The following is a 20442-nucleotide window of genomic DNA, read 5'->3' as shown; positions in this document are numbered from 1 at the left end:
GACAATGTACTTTCTCCGGTGGCTTGTGTAATAACGACTACTGAGAGAGAGAGAGAGATTACGCACCATCACATGATGCCTAATCGCTGAAAGCAAAGAGATTAGACGCTCAGGTGCTTTGTCAATACTGATTAAGTGTGTCATATATCATTTGCAAGCAGTTCTCCACGTCGGAGTCCTGAAATAATGCTTAACGAACTCTTGGTTTTAGCAAGCCTCGTGATTGCACAGCAAGTGTTCGACCATCACTCACCTCAATCAAGCAATAGGCTTTCAATCTCACGATGGCCATGACAAACCAAGCAAAACCAAGCATTCTCAATCAAACGGGTAAAATCTATTAATTCTCTCACCCCCGAAAGTAAATTAACATAAATGAACAAAATTACAGCAGGTATCTAACTATCAGATAGTGGATCGAAACAGGGATTCGATTAAGTCATAGCCAACTCCTACCAAGACCTCCTTCCTCATAATAACTAGCAAAACAAAACTGCTATACAATTTACCTTGGGGAAGCCTATACCGGCATCTTCTAATAAAGATAGCCTGACACAATACAAGACTGCAAAAACTTATCCCTCTTGCTTTACTCTCAAGCTAAAAATTGTGAAGTCGCCTCCACATCTGGTAAATTAATCTTATCCAATAAATGACTCAACTCGACAAATGCAAAAAAGCACGCATAGCAATACATGCTAGAAACAACTACCTAGTCTTTTGAGCTTTGGCCAACTTCTCCCTTCTTTTCTTCACAGCCTTGGGGACTTTGTTTTTCCTCGCTTCCCTTTTTTCCTCTTTCACCTTCTTTTTGTTCTCCTTCCTAGCAGCCTTCTTGTCAACAGGAGCCTGCACCTCAGTTTCGGAAGCTGACTCACTTCCTTCCGAATCTTCATCTACATCTATATCAGACTCGGAGTCGCCACTGCAAGCTTTAGTATCATCACCAGGATCGCTCGGCTTTTCTTTAGCATTAGCGTCGTCCTTCGTGAGAGTCTTATGTAACCCTGTAATAGTCTTGTAGTACATGTCCCCAGTGTCCTTCCCACTTGTTATCCGAATCACGTCCTCCTCCACATTTTTCACCGAATCTAGTGTCTTTGGTATATATGACTAAAAGAGAGCATAAAACAAACAGTTATTAACCGAGGCAACAGTATAAATAACCTGATATGTCACCTCATGTAATGAAGAATGCAAATTTAGATTACTACTCCCCACAAAGCGCATTATAACATCTCTCCATAAAACAAACCACAAATGTGTAAAGTATTTTCTTGGCATCATAAATACATGCATCGGGTTTCCATTTGAAAAAGTCTCATGAGTAAAAACTGGTGCACCAAGAAGCAGGCATCGCTATGAACTTGGGCACATGTCGCTTCCAATTGATCTGGAAATTCCTCAGTGCATTGCAAATTTGGTCCCAGGGCTATATAATATTTTGTTTGACAAAAAAAACATCACAGTTCAAAGTTCACTACATACCCTGTTGATAATTTATAAACTCAGGGCAGTTAGATCCTGCATCAGAAGTTTGCAAGATGCTATACTAATAGGCATTTACTACCTAAATTCATGGAGTAACATTGACAGAAGCAAGCTTGTTATACCGACTGTATTTCAATCCAAAACAAAGGTTCCAGGCATATGGATTAACTAAGACACAAAAAATTTGTCAAAAAGTACTGCTATTATCGATGTTCTGTCCTCAAAATTATTTCTCAATTCCAGTGAGACTTCTCCATGTTAATTGTGTTCCAGGCTCAGATAAGTATGGACGTTCATATATATGAAGTTTGCAGGAAAATAGCACCGGACACCTACTGCTATACTATCTAGATACAAAGCTGAGTCATAGATCATTCTAAAAACCAGTAAGCATCAAATATCAACTCTACTCACAATTCTACCAGTTAAACTACCATGTTGCTAGTGGCAATGCACGTGCACATCAGTAGTCAGTTTCTTCCTACTTTTTACCAGGCATGTGGACGTAGGAATTTCCTTCTACTTTTTTCATCCCTTAAAAGACCATATCTACTGAACAAAATCACAGATAAATAGCCCAGAAGATGAATTTTACATGCTTTCTGACCAGCCCACCATTATGAGAATTGATGAGCCCACATGGCTATATTGATAACTAGCACCTTACATAATCTCTAATGAGGAACAAAAGCATAATGCAAGAGTTGAGAAAATGCTGATGTCCCAATAACCTGTATAAAAACGGAGTCTGCAATTTCATCTTCTGGCGACAATACGTTTCCTCTTGCTGAAATTCTTTGCTGAATCTGCAATGGAATCAAAGTGTTAAATGAGAGACCAGACAAGAGTTCTACGGATAACGCTGACTTGAGAAAAAAGATCATGAAATTTAGATCGTAAAGGAATAACCTCTTCCAAATAACTATCAACTGAATCATCAGTTATGGATGAATCAACAATAAAATCAAAGAGCTCCCGGATTGTCATCACACCAACGCCATGTTTCTTGAAGAAGTCCTGTATTAGTGGCTCATTAAGCATGTTTACTTATGGAGGAAATAAAATGCCCTTACAAACAAGAAAACTATTCATTCAGTAGGATAAATCTTACAGAAACATGAAGGCAGTCTTCTCGCAGGAAATCAAGAGCATGAGGATGATCAAGATCAACAGACTGAGAGACATCAATGATATAAAGGTGCTCCTGCCAAACAGGTGGGAAATACAGTCAGTTTTCTGGCACCTTCCGCATTCTGAAGTTTCATGACCACATCAAAACAGTAAGCAAAGAAGAGAAATGTATGCTCACCTCAAAGTATAGGATGTTATATTCACTCAGATCTCCATGCACAAGTTTGCAATTCTGATACAACGTTCTCATAGCAATAATCAGCTGAGAAAAGTAAACTTATGTCAGTTATAGATAACAGGCCTCCAGCAAAATATAATGTAAAAGTAGAAATAAAGACCTAGTCTTTTGCAAGTGATAGGTCATTAGTCATAGATTCCGATAAGCCAAAAGAAAGAAACTACCCTTTTCCACATCCACCCACCCCCTTCCTCTCTTCCCAAAAGAACAGAAAAAGAGAGAATATAAGAATAGGGAACCTCGCAATCTCTCTTGCAGAACATCAAATGATGTCTCTCAATTGCTCACAGTGCATCTACTTGACATCAACCATCACAGTTCACGGTGACATGACCCATAGTAACCAAATCTCTACAAAGCGCAACACTAAAGCTGACAAACCTCCCGATAGCATTCACGCAACTTGTCCAAAGACAAAGCGGCATCCTTAAGACGAGGTGCAGCCCAACCAGCCTTGCCTACAATAAGGAAATTAAACAAAATATATCGTAACTAACTCCTGTAACTTTAATAAAGCTGAAAGCCAAAATGAAAAGAGGAAATTGCAATGTAACTAGAAAAGACTGAAGATCCATTGGCTAGAGCAAAGGTATCCATATTATGCTAATAACTTTCCCAGACACTTCAGTAGTAGTTAGTAGAATTCTTATAAGCACAAATAAATTAGGTATGAAATACATGAAATTATTAAAGAGGTAAATCCAATTTTTTATTTATTTTTTTATTTAATTTTTGGCGTAAGTCTATTCTCTGCTACATTGGTTAAAAAAAAAAGCTGGATATCTTTTAGCAGATTCTGATAGAAGGTGATGATGATTACTGCTAGGAATACTAGCCCAAAATGCTTCTCGACCTGAGGACACATATTAGTGTACAGTGAACATTAGTTTCCGTAATATTTTAGTGATGACATTAGTATAATCTTAGGTTATGCCTATAACTTTTAGGAACAACTAGCCATCTGTAAATGCTCAGACTGAATTGGTGAGCAATTACTTCGAGCAAAAATTTAAAACAAGGGGATGATGAGTCCTGCAGTATACATAAAATCCAATTGCAACTTTTGAAGTGAAAAAGAAAATGTACAATCATGGAGATCCAGAAAGAATACCAATGAAATCCATGACAAGAACATGAAGTTTCAGAAGATGAGGAGTTGGACATCTAATTCCAGCTGCCTTCAGCCTGCATGCGTCAGCAAAGTCATTGTATATTAAACATGACTGATGCTCCAATCAACTCTTGTAAGAAAAACAATTCCTAAACAGCCTTCCTAAATTAAATTTTTACCCACGTCTGAGAACTGATTTGTAAAACAAGGAGAAGATATGCAGGCACAAGAATTACAAGTACTGGATTATGCCCAAGAAAGACACCAACTTGATCATCAATTTTTGTTGAAAAATAACAGAAGATTAAATTGTTAAACTGTAAGAGAACAGCACTCGCCTCATAAGATTAAATTGTTAAACCATAAAAGAACATCACTCGCCTCATAAGATTCCTCATTTCCTTTTCAGCCCATGTTTTTACCATTTTCCTGGGATTATGCTTGCCATATGCATGTCTGAAACGAAAATCCCCTTGAACATACCGATCTCGGTCCCTGTCACAATAGAGAAATGAAGTAAATCGTCACTAAAAATTAGCAGCAGCAGATCAAAACTCACATGCGAATTAAATTTGTCAAACATAATCTAATTGACGAATGCCCACAGAAGTTAGAAAGCCATCCTAGCTTCGGAGAAGGCCATGTTCATACAGATTAGCTTAAATGTATGTCAATTATTGACTAGCTAGATAAACAACTACATCCCGACTCTCATCAGTTCTTATAATGCCTGGCACAATGTTTCCTCCATACCTATCAGCAGGCTGACTCCCTAGCTATTTTTATCCTTGCTTGTCTTTACCATTTCCTTTTAGTTTATTTATTTCTGACTACTCACTATGGAAGAGGCTATAGAACTGAAGGAGTAAACTCAAGATTTAACATGCTAAGATGAATGATTTGTAACAAAAGGAGTAAATGCATAGTGCTAATCAGTCGAGACCATAGTGAGTTGCATGGCACAAGGTAAGTCAAGGGAACAACTGTGGATAACTGGTCACTCAAGAACTTCCAGGAGGTGAGATGCAGAACTCAGTGCAAGACAATTATAACAGCTCTCCTGCGATGGTTTCTATTTGTGGGTGTAAATCACAGTACAGTTTGGCATTCATATATAGGTAGCTATATGGCTGGAATGCTCCAAGGAATACAAGCCAGACCACCAAAGCCAATAAGAACCACACCCACCTACTCCAGTTACTTATCTTCAACATCTGTGGTTTATCATGATATCAACTTCAGAGGAGTCATCCAATAGTAAGACCGTTTGGTAACAGAAGAACAACTCAACCTCAATAACTTGAGACATAGGCTTGGATCCATAAGAAATAAGGTTCTCACTGCTGTGGTAACAAGCATCAAGGGAGCACATTACATTGGAGGAGAGCAAGATGAAAGAGAAAAAATGAAATTGGACGGGCAGATACAGTTGAGAATTTTTCTCATCACAGAGCAAGCCTGAGATCTTAGATTTATAACTCATTTACATTGATGAGGCTGTGTCCATGGCCTCATGCCACGATGGAAGAAAATCATTCGACAACAAATAGAAGGAAAAGAGTAAGACCTACCATAAACTAAATGCACGAAACACCACTGCAAAATCAACATTGTAATATTGAAGAAAAATCACATCACAAACTAAGAATAGCTCCTTTCAGCCAATTAATGGAAAAAAAAAACTTACAGTAGCTCCTAAGAAAAGAAAAAGCCGAAAAAGTAGCTAGCTTAAGTGATAAGCCAACATTCTTTACAATCTAGCAGTGACCGCCATCACAACAAACAGAACTTGCATATCCATTGACAATTCTAGAAAGAATAAATCACAAACTTGTAGCAAATGCAGTCTTGCACTTGTGAACACCCATGTAGGGGCCTTGCAAACAAATAAAAACTACGACACTTACTTGAACACAAGCACTGAAGTCTTGTAGACTTTGATTGCCAATTCTTGCCCATCAGATTTAGTTGCATGATAGACATTTGCCTATAAAAGTCAAGGGTGACAAAGGGGTCATTAGACTCTGCAGTAGTAGCAAAAATATTAACAAATCACAAGTAAAATCAAGAAACCATAACAATGATGTGGAGAAGTTCCACCTAAAATCAATTGGTAGAAAAAAGAAAGTAGAGAATATAATGACTGTAGATGATAACATACTTCTTTGCCAGTGGAAATGCAACCATTTATGTCATTAAATACTTGACGGTTGAGCATCTTGAAGAGAACCATCCGAGTCCTCTGATCAATGGCCTGCACAACCATATAAACAATTCCATGAGAATTTCTTGGAGATGTAACCACAGCTTTAATAACTTTTCTGAGTCGGTGGGGCACTGTAACCACATTAACTAATTGAAGCGGTCTTACTTCTAAATAATCATTACAAAAGGGGAAATGAACCAATGAATACCCCCATCAAAGAGTTACTCAGCTATGGTTAAGTCAAACTCAAATATTGATTTAGCAAAGAGACAGATTAAGCTTGCAATAGGCTTCGTTCCAACTTCAAATTTGTTATGATTAAAAAAATTCTGGAAATTAATTGCAGCCATGCTTTATCCTGACCACAGAAGATTTGACCCTGGGATAGAGGTGCAAAGCAAGAGGAAGGAGGCCGATGAAGATATTGATGAATATATAAATCAATCTTAAAACGAACACATTTTAACAGAGGCCATAATGTCCTGAGATGATCCAAGCAGCAGATTACACATAGCACAGCATGGAGAATTTTAATGGAAATATTTACCAGACACATTGTATGAAAATTTAAGTCTTTTGACAAAATGCACTTTACCTGCTCGACAGTTGCACGGTCAGCTTTCTCATGACTTTTAATTTTGCCGACAGCCATATCTCGTACACTTTCTCGAATTGAAGCCGTCACTGTGCTGGACATGCCAACATTCACCCTTCCTTCCCACTCCTGCAGTATTCATTTGTACAATTCATTCTTACAACAAGTTAAATACTCAGCAACTCAAAGAAGCTCGAGAACATATCAGTGTCCCCCAATAGATGTTTAGAGGCTGAAGGAAGCCGTAGATATAGTGACAGTACATTACAAATCAATGCATGCTTACTGAAGTATCAGAAATTACGACAGGGAGATGGTGAAAAGGAGATTTGCTATTGTCATGTATCTGACTGTTACGGCAGTAGACCTGGTGCTGACAAGGTGTATGTTTCAAGCATTGCCACTCAATATTGCCATTTATCTCGTTGCACCAAAGGCAGGACTTAAGAACTTCAATAAGAAGTCTTAGCTTCTCAGGTAATTGATCAAAATGGTGCAATCTAGGAAAGCAACCATTCTGAGCAGCATATTGCTCTACCCACACTATACCAATACAAAAGTAATCACTAGATTAGCCAGCCCTTGCCAAAGAACGGCCACTGAAAAGAGAAACCAATCCTTCTATAATTTAAAAACTCCTCCTTGTTCATCTTTATCTATATGTTCATTAAGGATGCTAACCCTATGCTTCAAAATTTAATCCTATTGTAACAATGTTGCTTCTCCTCCAATTTATTCAAGCATAGAGTGTTGTTCTAACCTCCCTTCGAATTACATTTAATCAAACTGGAAAAGAAAGAGAAAGTGGCCGTAGGCTTACCAAGCAAGCCGAACGTATTTTAATCATCAAAGAAAATCTTTAATCCCCAACAGCAGAAAGAAGACATCAAATTTCACTTCTCAGGCAAGCTATGCATTGGTCCAAAAACTTTGCAACATCAAAGAATCAGGCATTGTAGAAATAGTTAAATAAATTTTGGGACCTCCAAGGGCGAAGCACGCATATGAGTGGAGAGTTTCTGGCTCCGATTGGACAGGGGTTGAAGCGTCGACAACCGGGCACGCGTGTGTAGCCCTCCATGAGCATTCGGACGTCGTGAATTTGGAGCAAAAGCTCTGTCTACTGCTTCTCCGCCATCTTTCAAGTCCAACCACTCCAACGCGCTCTCGATTTCAGAATCCGACGACCATGCCTCCTCCTCCTCCTCTTCCTCCTCTTCTCCTACTTCCATTACTCTTCTTTCTTCCCCTTCTTTAATTACTTCATTCATTGTTTCTAATCCTACTTCCACTGATCCTTCTTCCTGCATGGACGCCTGTTACAGCCAAACAACAATTTCCAATAAGAGAAACTCTGAGGCTGCGCAGTAGTTCACACATGTAACAGAAAGGGTGCGAATTTCCGCAGTTGGGCTCGAGTATATTACGAGAGAGGGGGCACGGCGAAGGAGATGAAAGACGGGTTGACTCAAAGCTAACCGTCCGGACTCTCTTTCCACATCGACGAAACGCGAGAGGCAGAAGGCGCTCGTATCACATCATCATCATCATCTCCCGCGGAGGCGACGAGGTCGACTGAAGCGGCTGAGCACGACGGAGCTTCGGCGGCTGCGCGACCCGGCGGGGCGGAGATGGGTTGAACAGAGGAGAGCGGCGGCGGCGGCGGCGGCGGTGGAAGCTCGGCTGAAACGGCGTTGGCTCGGTTGATGTTGCTGGTAGGAGCCGCAGGGCGGCGGCTTCGGGAAGAAGAAGGCGTGGAGAAAAAAGAAAAGAAAGAGAAAAAGGAATAAAAAAATAAATTAGAAAAAAAAAAAAAAAAGGGGTTTACAATAGTAGGCCGCGTGCTCGGGGCCGGGCCGGACGCGTGAGAATAGACCGGGTCAGGGGCCTGGTCTCCTGACCCGGCCTGGTGTCCTTTTCCATATTAATAAATAATTAAAAAATCCAAAAAAATTCAGAAAAAAATGGTTTCGATCGAAATCTAGAGAAAATAAGTTTTTGAAAAGATGGTCCTGAGTGTGATGTGCGCATGCAAGGCGTGCCAATTTCAGAGAGCAAAGGAAAATGGGGTGCTCCATTCAAGTTTAGTGCGATTAACTGGAAATTTATCAAAGGAAATTAGAGTGTAGGATTGGTGACTAAATGAATATACACACATATATATGAGACAAAAAAAAGAAGAAAATAAAAATATGAGAAAAATTAAAAGAAATTTAATTGTGATGCTCAAATTTCTAATTTTTCATTGATTTTCGAAATTTCGATTTTTTTTTAATTTCCTAAGATTTTGTATCATTTTCTGAATTTTTAATTTATTTAATTTATTTATTCCTGTTATATATTCGGGGAACGGGTTCAGACCAGATTTACCCGATCCGACTCGCTGCTCTTTCCTCCTTACGCGTTAGGCGGTGTGTATGAGGGACTGAACATGGTTTGCGGGCTGGGCCTTGTTTAGGCTCTGACGGGGCTCATCTGACCCAAAAATCAGGCCTTCCTATCCGAATTTGTTGTTATTATTATTTTTATCTTTTCATGATTCACATATTTTTTATTTTATTTTATTTTTATCTTTTTATAAATTTTTAGATATTTGCAAAATAAATGAATATTTAAAACGTCGACAAAAATTCGGGTGTCAACATCCGTGACAAACTTCTCGACTGTTGATCTGATCGATGGTTGAGAAAACTCCGTGACAAGCTTCTCAACCGTTGATACTCAGCAAAGGTCAAGAAATGGCCGCCTCTCTCTCTTTCTCTCTGTGTCTCTTAGCACTTGCGTGGGACTAAATAAAAATGCATGAGCAAGCCCATAGCTTTAACTTCGCTCACATACACAGAACAAAAAGCTCGAGAGATTAAAAATCGTTGAAGCGACCGGAGGAGCTCCTGGGCCACCTGCAAAGTCCCTTTCTGCTCTTCGAATCCTCCTCCGTCTCTGCACGTGCTCCCCTTCTCACGGCCATGCCCATTCAAACGGGGACTTTGGCAAGGTATGTAATTCATTCACATGAATATGCTCTTAAGATTTCCTTGCCAAGAGCGCCATAAAGAGCAGTTGGTTTCTTTTCTCTTTCGAATCTATATTTGCTTTCATTCTGATTTAATATAAGGATAACGAGGAACCACAATAGCAACAATATCAGAAAAGTTTTGACTCGACCAAGAGATTTCATGTTGTATTCATCTCATTCAAGCTCCTCGCCATAACATATTTCAATTTGCAGCATGTTGATGCATTGAGTTTTGTGGTTTTGCAAACTTACATAATTTGCAAAGGTGTCTATTTCATAGCACTTATTAAAGTGACCAGACCCAAATGCTCAAACTTGGTACACCATTTTTGGAACTCTTGACTTTGAGTTGCTTATTTGGACAAGTTTGTCTCTGATTATGTAACTAGTCATCAATATGTGCTTGCTAGTGTTTACTTTGGTATTGGCCGGCCTGCTCGCACAAGGTTTTGACCACTTTCAAAGGGTTGTTCAGTTGTCCAGCGACGCGTTATTTGCCTGAGTTTAGTTTGATTTTCAAAGCTCCTACAATCATGATGTGTATGCTGTGAATTCGGTTGCATGTCATTTGTAATAAATACTTTCGTTTAGGGAAAAGAGAAGGTTACCATGCACATGTTCTAATTTGGTAAACTTTGCCTTATTGTCATGTTATATGTACACGATCACATTAACTTTATTTAACTTTTTCTTCACCAAATTACTTTTTTCTAAAGGTAACAAAATGGGTCCGCTAACCTATTTCTCAAGTCATATTCATGGTTTTGAATTTAAAAATGAGTAATTTTAGTTTAATGAATGAATTAAACTGAGTGTAAGAAACAAAGACCAACTAAAAATTGGTCTAAATGAATTTGACTCAGATTATATTTGAGTTAAGGTCTAAATATAACACTATTCTATATGTCACGCTTTCCTTTTCTTTATTTTTCTCCTTTTGAGGAACATCTAAAAAGCAAGGAAGAGAGTGATTTTAATAATTTATATTGGTAGAACCATGATTTTGTTCGGGCCACTTGTCATAAATTATATGTATAATTATGAAGCTTTGATTTTTATTTATTGAAATTTGGAATAAAACTCAAAATTTAGAAAATCGTGGGAAAATATCACGAAAAAGATTTATGGCAGCACATGGTCATCTAGCATGAAATATGAATGGACCACCTTTAAAGATTAATTTCAACTTAAATCATCCCTAAACCACTTTTTAATAAATAACTATTAAAGTTAAACAAGTAAAAAAATATAGATGGAAAGAATTCATGGGACACTTCATATCTTTGGTTCTTCTACCTTTAGTCGTACCTCAGGGGCGTACTGTGAAGTCGAACCTAAACAATGTCGCAACCCATCTCTTGGGGAGGAAAATATAGATTTAGATGCATTGTCAAATTTGGGCCAATGGCCTTCAATTGGTATGAATGTTGCCAAATCCATACCTCGTGTGACATTAGATGTGCGATTTTCGTTCAATTGGAGTTGCCACTAGCCTATTAAAGTTAGCTAAAAACTAAGTGAAATATGAAAGAATATCTTACTTTCTGCGTAATTAGAGATTATGAGAACAAGGGGACTTAATTACACTAATTCTAGAACTAATACCCTTTCAGTACCTAAACTTGATGTGGTAACCAATTGCTAGGGCAGCCTATCAAATACTTTTAAGGTTCATCTTAACCATTATAAAAATGAAAATAACACTCATAACTAAATGTAATCGAAGTAAAGACACACAGATAACCTAATATTGTCTCTTAAAAAAAATGGCATCCAAAAATCCATATCGTAAAGCCTTAAAAGCTTATTCAATTGAGCTTTAGTTTTTGAAAGATTTTCCACTTTTTAAGAGAAAACTACTCGAAAAGCTAATTTTTGTAAGTTTTTTCCAAGGATTCATAATTTTTCTGAATTTTTCAAAATTTCTGAATTTTATGAATTTTCTGATTTGTTAATTGTCTATAACTTTTTTTAAATTTATTGTTTTCTCGTATTTTTAATATTTTCAATTCTAAAAATGATTCCGGGTCGGATTCTTGGACCCGTCCTGGGTAAGGGTCAGACGCGGGTCTCACTGATCTGCCCACCAAACCTCTTTTATTGTAACCAAAAACTCTTTTATCCCTTTTCTTTCATTTTTAATTCTTTTCCTGTTTTCTTTTTTTTTCTTTAAATTTTTTTTCCTCTTTTTTACAGTGCCGTCTTCTTTCCGAAGAATCCACCACTGTCGAGATCACATAAATATTTCAACCAACACCCAACACTTCAAAATGCACAAGTAAAGATGTACATGTTTCAGCAAGTAATCGACGCATACTCGACACTCAGCTCTTCACCGTCCCTTATCACCGGACCACTGCTGTTAATCACTGGAATAACGCCATAGCTGACCATCATAGGAGCACATAAAGATGCAGAGGAAAAAGGAACACAAAAAGAAACGTTCGGATTTGGCTTAGTGAGGATGAAATGTGACCGGTATTGAATCTACAGGCTAGCAAATCAATCGATACTAATCAACCCACATCAACATATTCTCGGATTTGAACAAAATCGCTGATTCGTGTCTATGTCGTAAAATTTGCGGGACCGGAAAAGTGAAAGAAAAAAGGAGGGGTTTAAAAGTCAACAAAATAGGGGAACGTGTGGAGAGAGAGAGAGAGAGAGAGCTTTTTCAATGGGGACGCGAAGGAGAAAGTGGACACAAAGAGACCGGAAGAAACTCAACTTGATCAGACGACGCCCATTTTTTTCAATTGGCATGAGTTTTCTCAAACCTATATCTCGCGTGACATTAGATGTGCGATTTTCATTCAATTGGAGTTGTCGCTAACCTATTGAAGTCAGCTAAAAACTAAGTGAAATATGAAAGAATATCTCACTTTCCACATAATAAGAGATCATGAGAACAAGGGGACTTAATTACACTAATTCTAGAACTAATACCCTTTTAGTACCTCAGCCTAGCAAATACTTTTAAGGTTCATCTTAACCATTCTAAAAATGAAAATAACACTCAAAATATTAATATGCGTAACTAAATGTAATTGAAGTAAAGACACACAAATAACCTAATATTGTCCCTTAAAAAACAAAAACAAAAATGGCATCCAAAAATCCCTATTCTAAAGCCTTAAAAGCTTATTTAATTGAGCTTTAGTTTTTGAAAGACTTTCCACTTTTTAAGAGAAACTATTCGGAAAGCTAATTTTTGCAAGTTTTTTCCAAGGATTCATAATATTTTTGAATTTTTCAAAATTTCTGAATTTTTATGAATTTTATGAATTCTTAATTATTTAAAATTTATTATTTTGTCATATTTTTCAATATTTTCAATTCTAAAAGGGACTCCGGGTTGGATTCTTGGACCCGTCCTGGGTAAGGGTCAGACGCGGGTCTCACTGATCTAGCCACCGAACCTCTTTTATTATAACCGAAAACTCTTTTATTCCTTTTTTTTTTTAATTTCTTTTTCTCTTTTCTACGGTGCCGTCTTCTTCCGGAAGACTCCACCACTGTCGAGACCACATAAATTTTTCAACCAACACCCAACACTCCAAAATGCACCAATAGAGATGTACATGTTTCGGCAAGTAATCGACTCATACTTGATACTCAGCTCTCCACCATCCCTTATCACCGGACCGCCACCGTTAATCACCGGAATAACGCCACCGGTGACCACCATAGGAGCACATAAAGATGTAGAGGAAAAATGAACGCAAAAAGAAACGCTCGGATTTGGTCTTAGTAAGGATGAAACGTGACTGGTAACGAATCTAGAGGCTAGCAAATCAATCGATACTAATCAACCCAAATCAACATATTATGGGATTTAAACAAAATCACTAATTCATGTCTCTGAGGCATTTAATCAAACTGGTTATACACGTTTCATCCGCGATGCCTATATGCAGTTCTAGGACGAACGATTGGTTCTTAATCATTACCTTCACATCATCACAACAGTATCAATATACGTTGATATCGTAAACATCAAATGGAGTTCATATCTGGTTTGAGGAAATAGATGACGTTACCTTCAATCACGGAGAAGTTATAGCGACCGAAATCGATAAAGGCGGCGTTGGCCATTGATTAACAGCAGCGAACAAGTTCCGAGCGAGATCTACGTTCCTCGAGCTTTCTTCGCCCGGAAAAAAACAACGTACAACCGAGGAGGACACAGTGCGACCTCGCCGGGGGGTGAGCGTGCGTGAGAGAGAGAAGACAAAGGGGGCCAAGTTTCTCTCTTGTCAACTCACTTCGGCTCAGGTCATGGGCTCAAAGAAATATGGAAAATTGATTAGGAGTTAGGCCAATAGAGGGATGGGCTTAGTAGGCTGAATATTATGACTAAAAGAATGTCGTGTAGATGAAACCGCCCCGCTCAATTTTTGTCATGTATTTTTTTTTTCATAATCATATTTCATTGGGAAAAAGCCATACAAAATCTCAAATTTTGTCAACCGTAACACATTTACTTCATTTTTTTTTGTGACATCAAAAACCCTAAACTTATCTTAGTGTGACACATTTATTACACTATACAAGTTTGGGGGTTTGAAGTTTGGAGTAAATGCATCACGGTGAACATAGTTTAGGATTTTGATGTATTTTCTTTTTCATTTTAATTCATTTTTTTATTACTGTATTTTTTGTTGTTTTTATCTTTTTATCATTGTAATATATATTGCAAAGTGGATGAACACTTGAAAGGTAGATAAAATTCGGATTTCCACCACTAACATAATCATTATTGCTTCAATAAGGCATTTCCCTTTTCCCACATATATCCCCTCAATTTTTAATCTTTCACAGGATCATCTCAGTCTTTTCCATTCATCCAAAGGATTTTTTTTTTTTTTGTTGGAATTGGTCTAAACCGTGCCTAAAAAATTTCTAATTTTTTTGGTTGTTGTAATTTATCGAAACCATGCCTATAAGATTTCTGTTAACTCCATCTCCCCACCGCCTCCCTCCCTCCCTCCCTCCCTCCCAAACATAAATTGCATGGTTAAGGTACTACTATTCCAACTTATTCAAAGTGCTTTTCTCTACTGTGTTCCAAATATCACACGATCAATGTTGTTATGGTCGTTTTTTAAAACAGTTTTGTAAGTTTTTTTTTTTTTTTTTTTTTTGGGTCGGTAAACAGTTTTGTAAGTTGGACATATGCTTTTCATCACATCATCACCCCACCCTCTCGTACTAAAGCATAATGGTAACACACTCCAGGTTGGTCAAAGTCCTCAACCGAAAATCATAAAGAAGAACAATCTAAGACTAATAATTCTAATGAGACTAAGAAACATCACATGCTACGCCAAATAGAAAGATGATACTTACTGAAACTTTGTTAGAATTCAAATCCTGATCTTGATTTAGTCACAAACAACTAATTTGATCCATTCGTCTACATCATAAAAACATCATGCTAATCACTTAACTTTTGTCTACACGAGTATGCCTCATGGTTACCGTGGATGACAGTACCAAGATCATTTCTGATCTTGAACAGCTTTGTTGCATAGCTTACCAATCAAATCCAAAATTACAATGGTAAAATTCGACATCTCACAGTGGAATGCCAACCATTTCTTGATGAAAGGACAAGTGCAATCAAGCCATCCTTAACACTAGATTAAGGACATGTTTGGTTATGCGTCGACACAAAGCAAAAAATTTCTCACTTGAAATTAAGACATTATCCGAATTTCAAAAATTCATGCAAAAAATTATATATTAGTTTACATGTCATATATTGTGAAAGTTTAGATGTAATGGGTTGAGGAAAAAAAGTCAGTATGTGTCTATTGTGAAAATTTTATTAAAGTAGAAGCCTATATAAACACAGCTTAAATATTCACAACAATCCCAAGTGAGCCAACTAAGATAGATAACCACAAGCATGCCACACAACATCATCTTCTCCATGGTTCCAGTTTAGTCCCTTCCAAGAACAAGCAAAAGCGGTCGCTGTCACTAGAGAGTACGTTTATTCCTTTAATCCGTCAAGCTGAACTTATGTATGCTCACGCAGTTAAGGAATAATCGCATGCTGATTACTATTTATGTGCTCATGGAATTGGAAAGAGAATTAGCCTCTCTCTGGAACAAGAAGAAAAAAAACACTCTCAAGCGCGATGTTCCGTAATTCCGAATTTGCAATAATTCTTCTACACGGTAGCCACGCATACACAATGAAAAATGGAGCTGCATTTCTCATCCCACTACACATTTATGCATTGTGCACTTTATGAGCTCATGGAAAATAAATAGTCTTACGAAGTTGGCATATAGTATACAACATGTACAACAGTACACTTCACTAGATGTTGCACAGAACATGTGGATCGTGGAGCCTTAGCCTATTTCCGGGGCCAGTCTCTAAAACGAACAAATGGTAGCGGAAATTTGTTGCCCTCCATGGGCAAAAAAGAAATTGGTATTTGCCCACCGGCCTGGTCATTTTTTTTTTCAAAACAACTTCATTCATTGGCACAGAAACACAGGAGAGAAACAAAACAATTTTACTACAAACTAAGATAAATGCCAAACAATTTCAAAATAAAATAAGCTCCAGATAATAAGATAAATCAAATTAGGGATCACGTGCTCAAAGACAAGATTTGTGACTTTTTCAAATCAAAATCAATAGCCAATCATCGAATTCATATTCAGTAATGAGTAAACACTAAGATCTTTAACTGTTGTTACGATTTGCTATTCGCCAGTGTGTGTTTAGATTCGGCGTCCCTAATGCTATCACTTTTCAGAGTAACAAGATTGAATGAGTATAGATCCAATATCTATAAGAGTAAAACCTTTATGAAGCTCCTTCGATCTCCTTCGAAATTAGACTTATACACCAACGAGACTCGAGAAAAACGAAACCCCGAAATCATAAATGCAAAAAACCCAAATTTAGAATAGATTGGGATAGAAACCTCTCGAAACGAGAGAGACACTTCTATATCAGTCAAACAAGAAAAGAGGAATTTGGGAAATTGGCAGACTGATCGTAATACTGTTGCCCTACCATGGGAAAAAAATGGAATTTGGGGATGCAAGCCGACCGTAATATCATTGCCCGAGTAGGGGGCAAAGAATAATGTCGGCCAAAAGGAATCTGGGGATCGCAAAAGGATCGTAATTACGTTGGCCGACATATGGGCAAAAGAGGAATTTGGGGATGGCAGGAACGTGATTACGTTGACCGACTTTGGGGCAAAAGAGGAATTTGGGTATGGCAGGAACGTGATTACATTGAACGAATTTGGGGTAAAATAGGAATTTGGGGATGGGAGGAACGTGATTACATTGAGGATGGCAAGAACGTGATTACGTTGAACGACTTTGGGGATGGCAAAAGGACCGTAATTATCGTTGACCGACTGTGGGCAGAAAAGGAATTTGGAGATATGGACAAAAGTTTCATTTTTTCATCCAACCGTTGATTTAACTCTCGCGGGGATCTGGCGGTCCTGTCCTAACCCTAGAAAAAGATAGCAGACAACTCGGATGCACTTCTGCAAAAAGTCAAGGTCTCTGTCAGTTAAACACGTGAAGTAAACAAAACAATGCAGATCGGAATATTAAGAACAAGAAAAAATTGCACCCCCGGCTCTATAAATACTCCCCGCCCCCAATTGCCTCTTCCACTTAATTATTCACAAAGCTCAAAAACCATCCCAGAGTTACATTCGGATCCCCCATCTCCAAAGCATGGCCGATCATACGGTAACACCGGAAAGGTACCACCTTATGAATCCATTTGAATATCTTCTAAAACCTCTGCTTAGCCAGTTCTCTTTTTCATTTGAATCTGTTCTTCTTATTAACTTCTTCCTAATTTGATACAGAGAGAACGGGCAATCACAAAAGTATGAACGGCAAGAACGTTTTGATTCAACCAAGAGATTTCATATCATATTTACCTCATTCAAGCTGCTCATCATTACCTATTTCAATTTGCAACGTACCGAGACATTGAGCCAGTCGATACTACTATTTTACATCATTTGTGAATTCATCTATATGTAGCATTAATCAAAGTGACTGGATCCTCGAGCTCGAACATGATATTTTGGTACTTGTACATCATATTTGGGGCTCTCGCTTCCGAGTTACTGCTTTGGACGAGCCTGTCTCTGGCCATGTGGTTAGTAATCAATATATGTTTGCTAGTGCTTGTTTTGACATGTCTACTCATGCGAGACTCTAATGGTCTTCATGAGATTGTTCAAGTGATCAATGATGTGCCAATTGATATTTGAAATTCTGGCAATATGTTGAATTTGGGTATTGATTTTGTTGCATGTGATTTGCAATAAATCCTGTGATTTTGATAATCTATTTATATAGATCCATGATTACACTTTAGTCAAAAAGTCTTCCCACGGTCCCTTGAAGGTTCCAACTATTAGATGGTTATGATCAGAACTCACAGCCAATGATCCTGCCTATACAGTCGCCAGGGTTGGGTAATGCCAAAAACGGACAAATGCGATTATTATCGGAGACCCCAAACAATGCTTAATCAACTCCTGGTTTGTCAAATTTGACAATCTGCCCAGTGATTGCATAGCTTGTGTCTTAAGCCTTAAATCTCAAGACAGCAATTCCAAACCAAGCCAGCCGAGCATTCTCAATCCCACAGATCAAAACTATCCATTTTCTCACCCTAGAAAGTATGTGAAAAGATCAAACTAAAATCACTTAAGGTATCTAACTCGCAATTCGAGTAGGTCATAGCCAACTCCTATCAAGGCCTCCTTCCCTATGATAACTAGCAAAAGAAGGGGGTAAAAACAGAAAAGAAGAAGCTGCTGTACAATTTACCTTGGAACAATGTACCAACGCCATCTAATAATAATACCCTGACATAATACAAGACCAAAATAATAATACCCTGACATAATACAAGACCAAAATAAACTTATCTTATCCCTCTCGCTTTACTCTAGGCTAAAATTGGGCTACCACTGAAAAGTGCAAAGCCATCTCCACATCCGGTAAATTAAACATATACAATACGTGACTCACTCTCTCTATCGAGAAATGCCGAACAACATGTATATTAATACCGCAGCCATAAACGACTACCTAGTCTTATGGGCTTTGGCTAAGTTCTCCCTTCTTTTTTTCACAGCCTTGAGGACTTCGTTTTTACTCACTTCCCTTTTACTCTTTGACTAGTAATCGGGCCTGGTCTCCTGACCCGGCCCGGTGCCTTTTCCATATTAATAAATAATTAAAAAATCCAAAAAAATTCAGAAAAAAATGGTTTCGATCGAAATCTACAGAAAATAAGTTTTTGAAAAGATGGTCCTGAGTGTGATGTGTGCATGCAAGGCGTGCCAATTTCCAGAGAGCAAAGGGAAATAGGGTGCTCCATTCAAGTTAAGTGCGATTAATTGGAAATTTATTAAAGGAAATTAGAGTGCAGGACTGGTAACTAAATGAAATATTTATAAGACAAAAGAAAATAAAAAATGAGATAGGAAAATCGAAAGAAATTTAATCGCAATGCTTGAATTAATTGGAAATGAAGGTGGACTAGAAGAAACTCAAGTGCACGTCAAAGAAATTAAAATTGCCAGAATCTAAACACAGCTGAAAAATGGTTAGTTTTCATTAGTTTCATAGTTTAGGAAAAGTGATTTCCTTGTTGATAAAAGGGGAGTCATTTTTCCCCGATTTAAGTTTGTTGTTTTCAGTTCATGAGAAATGTTTTTTGTAAATCGGTTAGTTTTTCTGCTATCTAATTACTAGAAATTCGGAAAACAAATTTCAAGTAAAATGAACAATTTGAAAAATATTTTTCTAAAAATAATTGGATATATCGCTTGGAATAACTAACTAACCAAAAATATTTTCATCATTGGTAATAATTTATATTTATAGTTTTTCGTGGACGATGAAGATATTTTCATTTAGATATTTTTATAGTCGATGGAAATCATCATTTTCAAATTTTTTTTTTCCAAAACATGAATTTTTGAAACAAACGCTAGTAAAATATTGCTTTTCAAAAACCTTCCCTCAATCCCTTTTACATACGTGAATTACGCCGCTTTACTAGGACTTTTATCGAAATTCATACTCTAACATGACAACTTAAACCTCCCTCTCTTTTCAAATCTAGAGGTGATAATTCATCATTTGAGAATGTATGTGGTGTGTTCTAGTAGAATAGGATTTGAGAAGAAAATTGGGGGCATGCAATATATGTACTTTGTCTTTAGTCAATACTTATTTATGCTTTGAGATCTTCCATGAGACAATAAAATAAAAATAAAAACCTACATTTTAGGCATAAAAAAGAAAAGGAAAAAAAAAAAGCAAAAGCTTTTAAAAAGTTGGGTTATTTTAAAAGCATCACAGAAGATTTGACAAGCCTTCATCAATATTCGTTTCCATTAGAGGAGCCTCAGATTTTCTAAATACTCAGTTATACATCACTTGTATAACAAGTACAAAAAATGGCTTTGAGAATCAACTTAGCCGAGGTGTAAAATAACTGATTAGTGAGTACAAAGCATGACTAAACACAAAAAAGGGGGCAGAAATCAGTCAAGAAAAAAGAAAAAGAAAAAGGAAGCAGCTGCCCCATGCACAAATCAGAAAACATCAACGGGCTGAGGATACG

At 37.5% G+C, this 20442-nt stretch overlaps 1 protein-coding gene across 5 annotated transcripts in view; it reads right to left on the bottom strand.

The window, feature by feature from the left end:
- Nucleotides 1-315: 315 nt before the first annotated feature.
- Nucleotides 316-20442, bottom strand: part of LOC104444399 (serine/threonine-protein kinase RIO1) — a 35646-nt gene continuing 15519 nt past the window's right edge. For 3 of the 5 annotated variants that reach the window (XM_039314058.1, XM_010058053.3, XM_010058055.3), the window contains exons 2-13: nt 7756-8088; nt 6773-6901; nt 6133-6225; nt 5879-5958; nt 4353-4466; nt 3972-4045; nt 3242-3318; nt 2801-2884; nt 2603-2695; nt 2401-2508; nt 2223-2297; nt 316-1113 (exon numbers count right to left, since the gene is read on the bottom strand). In XM_039314058.1, coding sequence (XP_039169992.1) covers nt 709-1113; nt 2223-2297; nt 2401-2508; nt 2603-2695; nt 2801-2884; nt 3242-3318; nt 3972-4045; nt 4353-4466; nt 5879-5958; nt 6133-6225; nt 6773-6901; nt 7756-8082 — 1659 coding nt within the window. In that variant the 5' untranslated portion in view covers nt 8083-8088 and the 3' untranslated portion in view covers nt 316-708. Of the gene's footprint in view, nt 1114-2222; nt 2298-2400; nt 2509-2602; nt 2696-2800; nt 2885-3241; nt 3319-3971; nt 4046-4352; nt 4467-5878; nt 5959-6132; nt 6226-6772; nt 6902-7755; nt 8089-8199; nt 8536-20442 lie in introns of those variants that run through there. The other 2 variants (XM_010058052.3, XM_010058054.3) reach the window with 2 other exon arrangements.

The sequence above is a fragment of the Eucalyptus grandis genome, chromosome 5, assembly GCF_016545825.1.
Source record: "Eucalyptus grandis isolate ANBG69807.140 chromosome 5, ASM1654582v1, whole genome shotgun sequence".
NCBI lineage: Eukaryota > Viridiplantae > Streptophyta > Magnoliopsida > Myrtales > Myrtaceae > Eucalyptus > Eucalyptus grandis.
The sequence above is the reverse complement of the archived record's forward strand: the minus strand, read 5'-3'. Positions and strand labels throughout refer to the sequence as shown.